We start from the raw sequence: 17934 nt of genomic DNA, 5'->3' as shown, positions 1-17934 counted from the left end.
CACCAAGGCAGATGAACCAGATCGCCCCGTAACGATTTTAGAAAGCTAAAGCCTCGGCTCAGACGGAGTACGTGTTTGGCTGAAGACGCCGCGAAGCGCGGAGACCCAGCTGAAACTCAGTCAGACTCGCAGGTCACACATGAGCTCATATCATAACTTGGATGCAACACGGCCCTTATACCAATGACCAAAACTGTTCAAACAAGTGGGAATAATTTGTGGCATATGAAGATATGTTATGCTTTTCAGACCCAGTGGTTAATATCCTCCAGAGCTTCATGGTTGTGTGTGAGTTCGTGTGACTGCGGGTGTGTATCTGGAAGTGGACAGATTTTATTGTATTTTCTTCCCCCAGAAGTCTTGGGGTGTGTATAAGACTGCAGCATGATGTGACCTCATCCTGAGTGGGAACCACCCACGGGAATCCCCCAACTCATGCTGTTTGTACAATAGGCCTATGCATCCGTGTGTGTGTGTGTGTGTGTGTGTGTGTGTGTGTGTGTGTGTGTGTGTGTGTGTGTGTGTGTGTGTGTGTGTGTGTGTGTGTTCGTCTATGTCATAGACTGAAGCATCCTCCTAGGGATTACTCATCCCCCCAAAAAGAACCGTTGGGTGGCCCCTGCACCTCAAAGTGTAAAGCCGTTGCAGTGATCTCAAAATGCCGCAGCGCTCCGAATCAATCCCAAAAAAACAGGTTAAGATGTAGGTCCAAGCCCGAAGCGGACATTGTCTTCGATGGCTTCTGCAGCTGCGGAGGTTGGCCCGTAATGACTGGGAGACTCGAGGCTTCGGGTTTATCCAAATACATAACAAAATAGTCTATTCAAATAAATTCCACTTTTGTTTGGGATCTCACCGGTGTCCACCCCCCCCCCCCACACACACACAAAGACATGCATATGTATCTGATGATACACACATAGATACACGTACATGTCCACACAAAAACTTGTGTGTACCGGTGCGCAAACACAAGCCGACACATACACAAGCACTGGTGTGGCTACAGTATCAAGAGTGTATGGAAGGTCAGAGGGTATTAGCATAAAATAATTTTTAAAAAAGCCCTTCGGTATACTGTGCTCTCGTCTGTCAAGAATAACAGCCAGCCACACAGCATGCTGGCTCTGGTGACCAAACAGGAAAGGATTGCTATCAGTCACCCCAACGGGAGTGAGCTGGGTGAGCGTGAGCCGTGCGCACGTGTCTGTGTGTGCATGCATGCAAGCATGCAGGTATGCAGGCATGTCCACATGTGCGCCTTTTCTGTGTGAATGTATTTGTGCAGTTTGAGTGTTAGGCATACATAAGCTTTGCCACTTTGAAGCTCTGGGAAAGTAGTCTATCAGCCCCCCCCCCCCATGTCCACCTGCCCCCTACTTCCTCTTTCCCAGCTGGAGCAAGGGGGTCCGACCCACCCCTCTGCCATCCTTTTCCTCTTCCTGATTCTTCCCCTACCCGCTTCCCTCTGTCTAGCACTAAAGTAAACACTGGCCTAATTCACGCGCAGATACATACAAACGGATACTTTTCGGACTATAATTAGCTTGTTCTCCAGCTTTGTTGGACTAGCAACACGCGGCCATGAATGCTAAATCAGAAACATACAGCAGACTGCAACTTCCCCTCTCAGGATTAAATCTCAGTGATGTTCTCAGAAGAGGGTTGTATACCACCACCACCACCACCACGCTGCCAAAACCCCTGTGACACACACACACACACACACACACACACACACACACACACACACACACACACAGGTCCAGACTGCTGCAGTGTGTTGGTACGTAGTGAACTCCTCTGTAACGGATCCGCACAGCCAGAGGTGATGTCATATGACACCGTCCCACCGCCTTCTCTCATCAGCACACTCATCTACTGTACTGTATTGATTAGGCCAACACAGTCGCGGTTTGTCCAGCCATTCATTCGCACACACACAAACACATGCGCGCGCACACACACACACAAACGCGCGCGCACGTACAGACACACACACGCAAGCACAACATGCAAACAAGCCCTTCACCTGGATGTTTTGTTTTTACTGTAGCGATACAGATCAGTGGTGCCCTCATGCCTCAGGAGAATACCTGCACACACACTCATAAAGCAACACACACTCATAAAGCAAGCTGTCGATGACTTAATCTCCAGGAGTGAGACATTTGTGAGGTGACATTTACACTCCCAACTCTTGTGGCATGACTCCGCCCGAGAGTAGAAGGGGATTTTCCGCCCCCGTGTTGTTGGTGCCACCCATTGTTCTCTGTTGCTTGGGCCAGGTGATGAAAATCTGTCATCCGGCTCAGTGATGTGATGAGGGCGGTGTTCGTGGCTCTGAGAGGAGCTTTGTGCTCACCTGAAAACTGCTTCGAGATGAACAAACGTAATAAAAACGCTGCCGCAAGCGGCGATTCCGCGGTTCCAGCCGATGCAGACTGTTAAAAGCTGAAAAGCTTCGACAGCTTCAATGAAAATATCCACTACGTGGGTGTCCGGTGGGCGTGGCGGCCTGTTCAGTGGCGGCCTGTTCAGTGGCCTTCCATCACGGGGATCGGCGGTTCGAACCCCCGCGTTACTTCCGGCTTGGTCGGGCGTCCAGACACAATTGCCCGTGTCTGCGGGTGGGATGTGGGTCTGTGTCCTGGTCGCTGCACTAGCGCCTCCTCAGGTTGGTCGGGGGGGAGGTGAACTGAGAGGAATCCTCGCACGCGCTACGTCCCCCCTGGAGAAACTCCTCACTGTCAGGTGAAAAGAAGCGGCTGGCGACTCCACATGTATTGGAGGAAGCATGCGGTAGTCTGCAGCCCTCCCCGGGTCGCCAGAGGGGGTGGAGCAGCGACCGGGACGGCTCGGAAGAGTGGGGTAATTGGCCACATACAGTTGGGGAGAAAACGGGGAATTAAAAAAAAAATCCACCCAGTTTGGTGAAGTTTGGACAAAACTGACATTGACTTATGGTCAAATTTGCGCCAGGCCCGTGCATGTGTTTGGAACTGGTGACTCCCAAAATAGTTTTACACACGTGGTTCAACATTGTTCAACATTTTGTAATAATTAGACAAACTATTTCTGATTTATATCCCAATTTGTGTTATGCCACGCCCACACGTTTGCATTTATAGCGCTCCCCAGAGGTCTACTTGAATGAAACTTTCAGCGCATGTTTCAGGTACTTACGTGGACATATCCTGCAAGTTTGGAGGTGATTGGCCAAACGGTTGTTGACCCTGGTCTATTTATGTGCTGAGCCACGCCTTTTTTGAAGTTCACTGGGCAATATCTTGAAATCTGAATAAGACATCAACAAGCTTTACGCAACTTTTGACAAACTCAGTCCAATAATGATCCACAGAAAATTTGATAGCAATCGGACCTACAGCTTATGAGATGTCAAAAATGTGTTCTTCAAAAGTTCAAAATGGCGGGAAATCTAATCAGGCAGACTTCATTGGTTCTTGGGGGCAAATTTGTAGAGTAAGCTGAAATGGACGTTTGTACCAAATGCCTTGTAAATGCGTAGGAGTAATGACTTTTCAAAGTTGACCTTTAATTGTAGCGCCCCCATCAGGCCGACTGGGGTCATATTTCTTGGGCAGCATATGCACACAACTTCCAATCAATAGGCAAAATCCCATGTCTCTACCATTTACCATCTCACAGGAATTTGCACAAACAGTTCTGAATAATAATAATAATAATAATAATAATAATAATAAAAAACAGCATAAAAATAACGAGAACCTCTGTGCCAACCTGATCTGATGTCAAAACTCAGTTCTAGTTCGGCCCTGCTAGCAAGACAAAGATACAAAAAAAAAATCAACAAAGTCAAAATAAAGTATTGATTTTTGAGTCCACCATACTGGATATTTATCTCCAAACATTGCTAACTTGTAAATAAAATGAAAAACATATGCGTGGTCAGTATAAGCACAAATTTATAGGCCTTTCCATACATCTATTAACATTGCCGTTAAAGCCCTCCCCTTTTGCTGGAGAACCCTGCAATGGATATGTATCATGCGTCTTTGATCACCCTTTTCTTAAAAGCACAAACAAAAGCATTATCCTTTTTGCCATCTGCATTTCATTTAGAATCTTAAAAAATGATCTAAAGATTATGCGTCATGGCGATGACCTCCAGCTAATTTGGTGAAAATGCGCATCAATTCAAACTGATGTCGGGGCAAAAACACAACATGACTCACCCGTGCACACAGACAGATACAAGACACCAGCTTACCACTATAAATCATGTCTTAAACGGCTAATTGTAAACAGATCATATTGTTTAGTCGCCATTAATGTCAATGTATGCAGAAGTACTACCACAGTTCACTTCTTATCTATGTTCTTCTAGTATATTAACGCGTGTGGACCATTATTAGGCAGTTCTTTGGTGGTTTAATCTCTGACGATAAAATGCCATTCATCAGATCATATGAAGTTTTGAATATCTTATAAATTATGACAGATGTTCCATTAAAAATACATAGAAATCAAAGGCACGTGTCGCTGAGTAGTGTGTAGGCTTGCTGGTAGTCTCCGTTGCACTGAATGAGGATGTCCTCCAGGAAGACTCTGCTACACTCGGGGAATCTGCTCTCCAGCTTCATCAAGGCCCACTCATAGTCTGGTTCTGGGTCTGGAAAGCACACAGGAAAAAATTAATCTTCATAACTCCTCATTAAGTCATTATTGTTCCCTTAAGGCTCTTGTTGAAAAATGGTATTGCAACTGTCCGCAAAGTGCTCACTCCCTAAGCACAACAGTTGGAATATCACACCATGAAATGGCAGCTATTGCGGTCAAATAACTTTTTTCCCGTGAATTCTCTTCAGCGGATAAGCCTGACTGAGACAGCTTTAAAGGCTTTCCTAGTCCTAAAAAAACATATTTGCACGCACAAGCCGCCCAAGTCATAGAAGCCGTCCCCACACTGCTCTACTCTACGCTAGGTCATTTGGTTCAGAGATGTATAGAAGGTTCAGAAAAGAAGGATCAAAGGTTGTGGGAAGAAACAAGAGGAGGCCCATCTTTCACTGCAGTCAATCTGCAAGCCTGTCCTGTCAGACCATCCTGCCAACTGTGCCATTCTGCATCCCAACAAGGACACATGCTCAGCCAGATAGATGCCTGGTGGTTCTCCCCCACTGCAGCCCAGCCCAACTGCGGGACTCGGAGGACGGCTCCATGTCAGGCCGCCAGGCCAAGGAAACCAGAGAAACACAATGGAAGGAGCAGGAGAGCGAGAGAGTGGACCTGGGGAATAAAGGGACTCAGAGGGACTTACTGGGGAGCGGCCATCACCTTGCCAGATGGGAGATTGGTCCCGGCAGGTAATGATGGAACAGGGAAACCTCTAGCACACTGGGGATAATATAGGTTGGAGTTGGTGAATACCACTTGACAGACAGATTAGGAAAATTGTGGAATTACAACATGGGGCATTGTACCCATGAGTCAAGAGTCTGAATCGTAAATCAGTTTAGGTATTTTACCCACAACCCTCAGATAGGTGGAGCCACTACGCTGTGGCTGGTGATGTGATAGATGGAGTTACTAGCAATGGATGGAGTGCTATGGAAAGGTCAGAAAAAAGCCAAACTAAATGACAAAGTTTGGGATTGCATTAAAAACGGCTTTGGCCAATAAACTGGAATTAGGACAAAGGGTTTTGGCAGGGACAATAATTGGATTACACTGCGTGTGAGGAAAAAATTCACTACCAGTCTACTCTCATTACACTTATCCATCTCTGTTGTTAGGTTACGGAGATAAATGACTTCTGAGGAAAACTGAGTTATGAACTTCAAGTGGGACGATTTGCAAGACAAGCAGCGCATACCAAAGCCTGCAGTAGCTGGAAATGCCTAGGCACAGTAGATGCAACAACCATCATATTAGCTCTCTGCTTCTGACTGTGGAAGAAAGGCTTTCACATGCATATGTCAGATCGGCATGCCAGTCTATTCAGACTCAGACCAATTATAAAAGGGAGAAACTGCCTTTCTTGGCACGTTAGTTTGGCAGGAGGCCGAGTGTCTGTCAGACTGGCTTGGGCTTGAGGCTCCCGAAGAATTTTCCTCTCCTTTGACAGCGCCTAATTAACGACGCTCAATGTGCATGCGCATATGTGTACGTGATGAATAGCTCCCTCCTTCCCATGTCTCGTCTAAATGTGTGATATGAGGGTGATTTTTTTAAAATTTCTATTAACTTTAACATCATTCAATCTCTTGAACAGGAAGGAAAGATTTGGTCCCCAGGCCTTTGTTTACTCACATCTACACATCCACACACACACACACACAGACACACACACACACATGCATTTGTTGAGCTGAATCTCAGGGGATTGCACTAATACCACACACAGCCACCTGCCTCCATTTTTTGGTATACGCAGCTTTTAATTTCAAGCAGACTAAACAGACAATCCCAGTCTCCTGGGGAAAGATGAGGTGGGCAACCCTAGTTTCCTTTAAGTCAACTGTCTCATCTGGGTTTGGTTAACCAGGGATGAGCCAGCCTAAAAACAAGCGTGAGAAACAGTAGATGCACACCTACCTCCTCCAAAGAGCTGTGCAGAGGAACCCAAGCCATCTTCAGCCTCGTGCATCCAGCCAGGGAACCTCTCATCCGTGTCTGGTTTCATGCGGATGAAGGGATCCGGGGTTTCAGAGCTTTGGTCTGATTGGCATCTGAAGTCTTCATAGGTGGAGGAAGGATGCGTTCCCTCCCCCACTTCTTCCCTCTCCACCTCAGCACGTCGAGCCTCTAGCTTGTCCAGGAAGGCTGAATTCACTCTGCCAAGTATCAGGAATGATTACAACGTTTTCCCTCAACTGGACTTTCTGCTTTATAGCAACAGTAACAAATCATGCTGACTAAGGGAACGGTGTGAATGTTAGAAATGTTGAGAGGGGGTGATCCTGTACTTACCTCCTGTGGTCCAGCTGTAGCTCTCTCTCGCTCACCTCTTCCCTCTCTCTCTGTTTCTCCCCCAAGGCCTCACTCTGAGGAAAAAAAGAGCGATTGATTCATTTCACCACAGTATGAATCAGCCCAGTCGGCGCCTGGGTGGCGTAGCGGTCTATTCCGTTGCCTACCAACACGGGGATCACCAGTTCGAATCCCCGTGTTACCTCCAGCTTGGTCGGGCGTCCCTACGGACACAATTGGTTGTGTCTGTGGGTGGGAAGCCAGATGTCTGTATGTGTCCTGGTTGCTGCACTAACGCCTCCTCTGGTCGGTTTGGGCGCCTGTTTGGGGGAGAGGGGGAACTGGGGGGAATAGCGCGATCCTCCCATGTGCTACATCCCCCTGGCGAAACTCCTCACTGTCAGGTGAAAAGAAGCGGCTGGCGACTCCACATGTATCGGAGTAGACATGTGGTAGTCTGCAGCCCTCCCCGGGTCAGCAGAGGGGGTGGAGCAGCAACCGGGACGGCTCCGAGGACTGGGGTAATTGGCTGGATACAATTGGGAGAAAAAGGGGAAAAAAGAAAAGAATAAAAGAATCAGAACCTTCGATCATGTGTGTGATTAGTCTCACTATAACGGAGGAGATAGGCCACAAAGTATTTTACCCTTGGGAACTGGAAAAAGAGCAAAAAATAACATATCATCAGTCACGATAGTATTGTTGGTTATCGGGGAAGTATGGTAAATATCCAACCGAGCAATGAAACCACTCTGATAATGTCGTGCAATGGCTCTCAGGTCAGCTGTGGCTGACTTAAACGGGCAAGTCAACCCTGGTGAGGAAATGACCTACTAAACCTGGTTCAGTCTTGATCAGTGGAGACGCACAACCACCGTGTTAAAGAATAACTTCTTTGGTTTTGGAGTTATGGATAAAGTCATTGTCTTTGCTAATGTTATTTCTGTGTTATTTTGTACTGTTATTTTGTGGTGGATTTTTGAAGGGTAAAGCCACAGAATGGGACCAGACTGGCACCGATGCTGCGTCCATTAATCAGACTTGGCCGAGGGTTTGTCAGTTTTGACGGATACTTCAGAAGGCCGATGAAAGTCGAGCGCTCCCTGAGAGCACGAGGCCCGATGTTGTCAATCAAATAAACCCAGAGTGTGTCACAAACGAAGGCGGAGAGGACGGAGGATGAGACCACACACACACACACACACACACACACACACACACACACATACACACATATACACACCACACTGAGACTGACCCCCTCCTTCACCTTTCTCCTCTTGCCTCCTCTCTCTCCCTCTCCCTCAGGTCCTGCGATCGGTGCTGGAGTGGGCGTTAGAAACCACAGTAAACTCTTGTCAGAGAAGAACAAAAAGCTTCCCCTCCCTCCCTCCAACCCCGCCCCCTGCTTCTCTCGCCCTCCATATTTGTTTTCCTTCCCAAGAGGGTTGTGTTGGGCAGGAAGGAGGTTGTTTAACATGGCCCAAGAGCAAGGAGGTGTGGGGAACCCACCTGAACTCTGCCCCCTTAGAGATTGGCGCATCTGCTCTCTCTCTCTCACACACACACACACACACGCGCGCACACGCAAACTCACACGCAAGCACACACGCATGCACACACGCACAAACAGAGGGGATATGAGGGAGTGATCAATCTGTCTTCTGGAGCCATCTCAGAAAGAACAACAGATCCTGGGGTCCCACAGTCAAAACCACATCAAGAGGGCGTCTCTTGCCTCTCCACCCCTAAAGGCTTTCATCTCTTAATCTGTGACGTCTATTTGCGAGAACGTTGTTACTGCAGACTGGGAGAGCTTCCAGAAGAGTCAGGGAGAAGTGGGCAGAGGAGAAGAGAGAAGAGGTATGGAGGAGAGAAGAGAAGAGAAGAGAAGAGAAGAGAAGAGAAGAGAGGAGAGGGGAGGAGAGGAGAGGAGAGGAGAGGAGAGGAGAGGAGAGGAGAGGAGAGGAGAGGAGAGGAGAGGAGAGGAGAGGAGAGGAGAGGAGAGGAGAAGAGAAGAGAAGAGAAGAGAAGAGAAGAGAAGAGAAGAGAAGAGAAGAGAAGAGAAGAGAAGAGAAGAGAAGAGAAGAGAAGAGAAGAGAGGAGAGGAGAGGAGAGGAGAGGAGAGGAGAGGAGAGAAGAGAAGAGAAGAGAAGAGAAGAGAAGAGAAGAGAAGAGAAGAGAAGAGAAGAGAAGAGAAGAGAACACAGTTCAACACAACACCAAAGAATAGAGCTGACAGCTAGTGAAGAGAGGGAAAAGGAGATTGATACATACAGGAAAACCTATTCAGAGTCTCGTCTCATTGACAAGGCTGACCTGTTCGCTGGAATTTTTGAAATAGAGAATAATCGACATAAAAACACGGTAATACAATCCGCATACTTAGAATTTGATTACAAATAATCCATACATACATTACTAAAAACGCAAACAGACAGACAAAGAAATAAAACATGCAAATATTAAAGACAAACACCTTCTTTTTTTTCTTCTTTTTTTACAAGCAAATCACTTACCGTTGATATCAAATGTAACCTGGTTCTCTAGTTTCACCTCTATTTGAAACTTGCGCCGAGTTTATGGAGCTTGGAAGCTAAAGGCTTTCCTTTCTTTCTTTGTCTTTCCTTATTCTGTATTCATTTTTGGGGGTTTGAAGAGTAAGCCAATTTTGTGAGTGTGTGAGGTAGCTTATATTACTGTAAATTAAGCACAATGTTAGATAATAAGTGCATTTATGGACACTTTTATAAGTAAAAGGTCGTGACGTTTTCTACATGTTGTCAATAATGGCCAATTTCTTTTTTTTTTTTGCACAGAAATAGTCATCAGTAATACAACAAAGGCCAGCACGGTAAACTACATTCACAGGCTTAAGAGTGGCAGTAGTTGCATGTATATAAATGATAACACCATAATAGGTACAGATAAAAAAAGTTGATTAAATAATATTTTCCTTTTATCTACTGAGAAGCAGAATCTACTTCTGTAGAAGGAATCAATTGTAATTATAAACTTTTTTGTGAGGTGTTTTACATGTTCCTTGAATGACAGATTTTCCTCTATTCAGATACCTAAATATTTATATAGTTTACACACTTGGGTAGATATTTAGACCTGCGGAAATCATGTTTGGTTCTGTAAAATAGCACACATTTTTTGTTAGTATTTAAAACTAATTTTAAATCAATAAAATAATTTTGTCTCTAATAATTTAAAGGTCATTAAAAGCAAACTGAATTTATTTTTTTCAGCCTCACCTAACGAGGATGCAGAGGCATATAAGATGTCACCTGCACAGAAGTGTAATTTACAATTTCTCATTGCTGAACCAATGTCATTTATGTACAATATTAAATGTAGGGGACTCAGAGGGGAACCCTGTGGTACTCCCTAAGAAATTTCTAAAAAATAATTTATTTGATGCCATCATCAGTTACACATTGTGAGAGTGATGATGATAAGTGATGATAAAGTAAATACAAAAGAAATTAAATGTATTTTGAACAAGTCCAATGTTTGTTAATCTATGTACCAAGATGGTGTGATCCATTGTGTCAAAGACATTAGATAAATCTACAAATCAGGAAGCACAATATTGTCTCTTACTGAGAGAGATAATATAATATCATTAACAAGGGAGATAACTTATTTTGCTGTATCCTGGTGTGAAACCAGATTGAACACATAAAAACCAAAATGTAACTTCCTTGATTGATTGATAAGCATGAAGAGCATTTGTATTAACTAAGACAGTATGTTGTTGTGCATTTAGTAAGGACTCTGGGAACTTTATCTAGACATTAGCTTTACTAATAGTACTTTATGTATTGGATATTTAAGGTAGCTAAGAAATATTTAATGCATCATCCTTTTTAACAGTAGAGGAAATACTATGAAAGAAAAGTAAAAAGGAGAAGGAAAGGTAGGAGCGCAGAGGAGAGGAGAAACAGATGGAGGCAAACAGAAAAGAGGAGAAGGGAGTTTGGGGAAAAGGAGACTCTTTGTTTCTGGCTGCATCAATGGTTAAAACTAATGGTTGATCTGTTACATCTATGTAGCCTGTCTGTCTAGCATTGTTTTGGCATGAGTCGTACTATAAAACAGAGAACTCAGTTTTACTATGACTGAGTGATGATATTCAGTCTGTGGGTTCTCATCCTGTGCCATAGCTCAAGCAATCTCTCTCTCCCTTCTCTCCTTTTCTCTACCCTGGTACCACCAACACTCCTGGCTAAAAATCTGGACAAGGATTATGAGAAGAAGAAAAAAAGGGGAAAAAAAGCTGCACAAGAATGAGAAAAGCCACACAAGAAAACATTTCCCGTGTCCACCAAGGGAGCTTTGTGTGCAGTTTTAACAATGTTGTCAGTCACCGCATAATACATTTACTGCAAAATACAGTGTGAAATGCTGCCCTTAGGCTTTTCTTGCTCTTTCTTTCTTCCTGGTCTACACTGTCTGACAGAGGCTAGGCTGGGGTGAAGAGCACACCAAATTTCACCCCATCTGACTTTTTGATGGGAGCTGTCAACACTCTGTAATAAGTGAATATTTCCTGAGGTAAGAATAACCGTGATGTGCTTAAAATAACCTCTTCCCCTTTTGAGACTTCAAGATATATGATGTTTGTTTTGTTCCGCCTTTTCTTAACTTGGAGGGACTGATTAAGAGGAAAGTTATTTACGTTGAGGGCGGGGGGGTGTTGGGTGGAGGCATGTTATCCTATTGAGTTGGCAATGAGAGATACAAGATGACGTACAAGGGCGAGGCAAGGTTGCCCCCTTTGACTGGCAGGGCTTCCTGCATCCTCCTGTCTGATTGGACAGCTCACAGCTTTGGCCGTCCTCCAGGTACTTTTACTAACGCAGGTTATTCCACTCCATTCTGTCTGGTGTCTAACAGCAGACACCTCATAACCCTCTGTCTCTCTGCCTCCCTCTGTCTCCGTCTTTGTCTCTGTCCCTGTCTGTCTCCGCTTAGCGTGAACTCTGGGAAGTCCCCTTGAACCCTTCTACCCTTCCTCTTATTTCGTCCTAGGAAAATCATGAAGTGGGGGAGTCAGACAGAGACAGAAAGGAGAAAAGGAGGCAAGGGAAAGAGTAACTGAGAAAAACAAAACAAAACAAAAGAAAACAAAAAACAAAGAGGCACCAACAGATGGGTTAAAGACTGAGAAAAAGAGTGATGTGTTGTTCTTCTGTGTATTTACACTTCCTCTTATTTACCCATGAGGTCGCCGTACTGCTGTGTGTCCGGGTTTCTGACCACGTTATGATTTTTTGGGGGGGAATTGGGCCTCTCGTCAGCTTGGGCTCGGCCCATCCCCTCTGGGGCCACTGCTTTAATACCCACTTGGCCCGGGTGGATGAGCAGTCTGCGCCAAAGTTTATTTATTCAGAAAACAGAGTTCAAAGGCTGATCTATTGGTGTGAATTACCACAGGCTTCAGTCTCCGACCTCACAGCCACAGACATGAGACACAATATCAAACCCTCTGAGTGAGTGAGCACACAAATGTGTCCGAACACACAGACACACACACACACACACACACACAGATGCATGGAGTGCAGTGCACTGTATATAAACTAAACACAAGCAAGCATGCACACAGGCCTGCAAACACCCCAGTACACAGACATGCCAACACAATGCATTTTATGGTTTTCTGCCTTACCCAGGCTGACATGTGTGTGGATGCCGTGGGAGCTTGGCCTGTCAGCTCTAACCTCTGCAGAAAACTCTCAGTCACCCTGCATGAAACACACACATTGACAGTATCTTTCTCTTGTTCTAATACATATTAAATAAACACACACACACACACACATGCACACGAGTGCACACGTGCATTATAACCATGAGGTATTTAGAGGTATTAATTTCCTCCACAGATGCTCGAAAGCCTGCGAAGGCTGTCAGCATTGGAGCCCTGCAAAGTTGACCAAATTTGTTTGTCCCATTCTCCGCCAACCCCGCGCCCCCCAATCTACTGACCTCTCTCACCCTTCTGTTTCTTTACTCCAGCTACTCAGACCCACCTCTAAATATCTGCATTGTTCCCTATAGTTCAAACATTGGTTTGTTGCCTCCTGTTTAAGTTTCTTTTGGGAGGGAGCTCCTGGACAAGTGACTTCCCTCAAAGTCCATGTCGAATATTCTACCAACATGTTGACTGTCGGGGTTTACTGGTGGACAAAATGGTCTAAATCTGCACTTGGAGAATATAGCATCAAAATTCATTGCCAAATTATTGTTGACTTCAATGTCTAATTTTTATCTGCAACCACTAGCCACTGTAGTGAGGGTTTCTAAAGACTCTGGTTGTTTGAGTCTCTCATAACAATCAGATATTAAAGCCTGCATCATATGTCAAGAGGCAAATAGGGGCAGTAAGAGGTGAACCTAATGTCACGGGCCCACATGTTCCCCGCTACTTCTGCACAGATAGGATTTGTTTACACACGCATTATAACAGCAAGTTGCCAACAGTTTAAGCACTCCGTTTAAAGTTCCAGTGAATAGGTCGAGGCAGGTTCAGGTATTAGAACCTCCTCATTCAGTGGGTCGACGCTGGAAATTGTGTCATCTGACACAAAATAGCACAATGCTGCACAATGGTGACAGTGAGAAGAGCCAAGCGAACTTGATCCGGGTCTGACCTGAGTTGATCCTGTCTGAACTGTTCACTCCTCCTCTGCTCCTGCTGTCGCCTCCTCTCCTCCAGGCGCTCAGCCTGCAACACATCACAGTCAACAGTCGCACCACAGCCAAGTGGTTAGAGCACACGACTGGCTGCATAACAAAGTAGCAACCATCGAAGTCAATTACAATTACAGATTGAAGCTCTCTATTGAGTGTGGTGTAGCCTTATGTAGCTTTTGTTCTTTTTTTCCAGCCATCGGATGACAAAAAGAAATGAATTGTTAAGAGTTTTGACTTGCACACTACCATGTTACTCTGCAGATTTACACTATTTGTGGTCAATACATTTTGATGGCTGCTCCAGTGTAGGTCCATAATGGAAGACCGCTATGATGGCTCCTACTGAGGATCATACATTGAAGTATATACTGTGTGTGTAAAACATTAGGTCATTTTGCTGCATTATAAATTAGTGTTTTACTTAAATAACACACCAATAAAATCTATAGAAGTCAGTGATAGCACAAGTATTCAAGCCACTGTAGCAGCATTGACGCCGGAACTTTCCCAACTGTCTTGGCTTATTGCTAACTAAACACCTAAGGTATGTCTCTATTGCCTTGCAAGACAAAGTGGGTGATCGATCCCTATGGCACAGGCAACCTGTAGTTTATTCACTTATAGTGGTCTGAACGCTTAACGGCTCTCCACCCAGCATGTAACTGCAAATGAAGTCCAGGCTATCCTAAACTAATGTGGGTCATGTTGGAATCTTAGCCTGTGTTTTAGCCAGACCCTTTTAGATTACATCGACGGACTCTAAACAGGCTATTACACATGAATTTGGATCTGTACTGCTGGATTACCAATAAATTCCTATGCCTTCAGCTAGGTCATGGTACAACAGTAAAAAAAAGGTCTGTGGACTACCGCCTTGGTTGTCAGTATTAATCACTCTCCCATGCAACTGAAGCCATTAACCACTGTTAGGTCAAGAACAGAGCCAAGCAAAGAGCAGAGCATATCTGAGAGTAAACTGGACAGCTGTTTGTGGTGGCTGGAAACCCCAAAGACTATTAATCAGGTAGATCTCAACATCACTTTAATGTTGGGTGTGGAAGGGCATAGCGTTCAGACCCACCATGACTTGGAATAGCTCAGGCGGGGGCATGTCTATACTGACATCTAGAGGTGAAACGTGGTACTACTCGACTTTGAAGACCATAACGCTTTAGGCGATCAGTGCATACCTGAAATCCATAGGTAGCATAGTTTTGCTGCTTTATGTTCACAGTGGAAAAGCCAATAAAATTAACAACAGAGTAAAGCAGGCGTAGTTCCAGCGCCTGCTTTGCTTATCATACTTGGTATATGGAGCCTTGGAATTAGGCGTTTTCCTTTACAGCCTACTTAATTAGTGTTTATCGTTTAAGCCCTTGTCTCACCTTCTCCCTCTGTACAGCTTTCATCTTTTGCAGTTCCTCCTCCTCCTCTTGTCTCCTCCTTCTGTCCATCTCCTCTTTTTTCAGCTGAAAACAACCAGAAGTGCATAAAACACATTTCTCAGTTATGGAGAGGGCGCTTTGACATTGTCTCTCTTACAGCCTACACATGTAATGTTTATTATAGCTGATATTTACAACGGCACATAGCCAACGAAGGGAACACCCACACCTCTCGGCAAACACTTCACTGTATCACCTGACATCGTTCAAAATAAGAACATAAGAATTGTACTCCCGATGAATATGTTGCACTGTTATGTGCAGTAGGTGTGTGAGTGGAGTACCCTTTTCTGCAGTTTTGACTGGCGAAGATCTATCAGCTGTTTCTCCCTGGCCCGATCCATTGAAACGTTACCACCTAGATTCAACATATGTTAACATTATTTGGTTATGGGCAAGTATACTTCCAGTGTATGTATGTGCCTCTGGTGTGTGTGTGTGTGTGGGGGGGGGTAAGATGAGTCCAAGGGTATTTATGTATTTTGTCTGGTATTTTGCATGGAACCCCAGACATGCGCACAGAGCCTTTGACTGTGATGACATTTGTAGAGAAGCAGGTCCTGTTTATTGGTTTACCTAGCCTCTCTGGGGTCAGGTGCACTGGAGTGGCCCTGTGCGCCTCCCTCCATCGTTGAAGGTCCTCCTCTTCCTTCTGAGCCTCTGTAGCAACAAAAAACAACCTTGGTTTGTGAAAGAACTTTTAAGCAGGTCTGACGATCCGAGATTCATATGACATATGATACGTTAGAGCTAGATAGATACACCAAACTTACTGCTTTTCAGATTGCTCCAGCGATGGTTATTTGGTGCAATCATGGTGTATCCAACTGACCTGAGACAAAGAGAGAGTAATAACATAATACACCTCAGTATTTATAGCGTGATGAAATCTGAATAAAACAGCGTTTAATTTACGAGACAAATATATGTTTAAACTATGAAATGAGCATTATAAATATCAATGCATTATTTAATACCATATTGTTAGACAGGTCCAAAGACTAAAAGTCAGGGTTTCTCCAGCACTGGGTTTTTAAAAAGCAGCTAAATACTCACCTGTTTAGTCCGGCTTTTGTTTAGTCTTTGTTTAATTTGTGCATTGCTTATGTAACCTTGGCTTGAGTATATTTATTTTTTATGCCTTTACTCACTGAGGCCCTGACATTATATAGAATGGGTTTTCAATGGATTTTTGAACAAACCTTAAAAACATACCTTAAATATGATAATAAAATGTGATCATTACCTGCTGCTTATGAAGTTGGCAATGACCAAATCAAAAAGAGAATACTTTAATTTTTACCACCCTGGTAGAATTCTGCTTTATTTTTACACAGTGATAAAAGTGAGTGGCGTCAAACACGTCGGCGTGACGTTCAAGTTGTATGGGAAGAATCACGTGCTGGGACAAGTTAAGAAGCCCGTCTGATGCCGGCGCGCAGCCGGGAGAGCGTGAAACCAAACAGAAGATGTACGCATGCGCACTTGCGCATCGCGTTTTGAGCGAAACGAAAACGAAAGTGGGCGTCTAAACAAAAACAACTATTTCACAGACAACTAAAGGTTACTTCATAACCACTAAGTGTTTTCTGTAATGTTTACCCTCAAACACAATAGGTCCGCTTCTTTACCTCAGGAATCTGCCACAGGAGAAACATAATTGGTCTTCATTCTACTTACTTATCCTGGGTTTTGGGATTAGCCTGTCCGCTGTCAGGTTCATTTCCATTGGCGTTCTCAGGCAGATTAGCAAACCCAGACATATTTGATGTACCGGCTCTGCGGTTGGTGGGATTTTCCTTGTAATTCAGATTGTCGCTTGTGTCTTTATTCTCCATTTTCTTGGGCGCCAGATGACTCGGGTGACAGACGGAAGAAACCGGGGCCACAATTCCGAAGCCAGGGTCGTCAACGCTGGAAAATACGAAAGCGTTTAACGGGCTGGTAATCCAGTTTTCTCTTTCAAGGAACAAACCAAACTGCCAATCCGTTCTTTCAACATAATAGACTGGATGACTCACAGGTCCTGAGCAGTAAACCGAGAGGATGGCATAAGGTGCCCTTTCAGAGCTCGTGATAAAATAGCACCATCTAGCGGGGAAGATATGTTATCAGCGTACTGAAATCCAGCCAATCGTTGAAATGCATTTTGCGTCAAGTCATATGTTGCAGGAATTACACTGTTTAATTAAATCTTACAATACCTCAAATTTAAACGTATTCTAATACAAACGATCACACTTTTAGTTTTCCAAAAACTAATTTATTTAGTTGATTGATCGCATTAGCCCTTTATGGCATTCATTTTTATTTTTTGGGGAAAAATATTTCACCCTATTTTTTGGGAGCTTGGGGTCCCTGATAATATGATAAAATATCCATCATAAAATTAGTCTCTCTCCACCAGACAAGATATTGGTCTGTTGGCTCGGGGCAACGATGCGCTACGAGGGTACTGAAACACCCAGGTTTTCTATAGTACATGTGATAAGTTGAAAAAGGAAAACAAGCAAAATGTGTCCTTCTGTTACTGCTCCATAGAAAGCAAACTCACTTATGGCATCTCAGTGTGGTATGCCAGTTGCACTGTGGCTGATAGGAACTCTGGGAACACAGACTCCAATTGCATCCTGCTGTTAAAAACATGCTCAGAACACAGCCTAACCATCACCAACACACTCTTCTGCCAGAAGAACAAATTTTAAAAAATCTGGACGCACCCTCGTTCTAACATTTGGCACCTCATTGACAACATTATCATCTTTCAAAGAGGCCAACGAGAAGTACTTAACACCAGAGTGAGGATCAGTGCAGATGATTGCTGGAC

General features: G+C 44.4%; 1 protein-coding gene across 1 annotated transcript; it reads right to left on the bottom strand.

Annotated features, from left to right (window-relative positions):
* Window positions 1-3930: 3930 nt before the first annotated feature.
* Window positions 3931-17163, bottom strand: epsti1 (epithelial stromal interaction 1). The gene is made up of 11 exons (XM_056289972.1): window positions 17129-17163; window positions 16788-17021; window positions 15881-15939; window positions 15684-15767; window positions 15392-15465; window positions 15048-15131; window positions 13620-13693; window positions 12635-12710; window positions 6955-7028; window positions 6580-6818; window positions 3931-4654 (listed from the first exon to the last, which is right to left on the bottom strand). Exons 1-11 carry the CDS (start codon window positions 17158-17160, stop codon window positions 4509-4511), a joined length of 1176 nt encoding a protein of 391 aa, XP_056145947.1. The 5' UTR covers window positions 17161-17163; the 3' UTR covers window positions 3931-4508.
* Window positions 17164-17934: the final 771 nt, after the last annotated feature.

The sequence above is a fragment of the Lampris incognitus genome, chromosome 11 (assembly GCF_029633865.1).
Source record: "Lampris incognitus isolate fLamInc1 chromosome 11, fLamInc1.hap2, whole genome shotgun sequence".
Lineage (NCBI taxonomy): Eukaryota > Metazoa > Chordata > Actinopteri > Lampriformes > Lampridae > Lampris > Lampris incognitus.
Note: the sequence above shows the minus strand (reverse complement) of the source record. Positions and strands in the feature narration are given on the sequence as shown.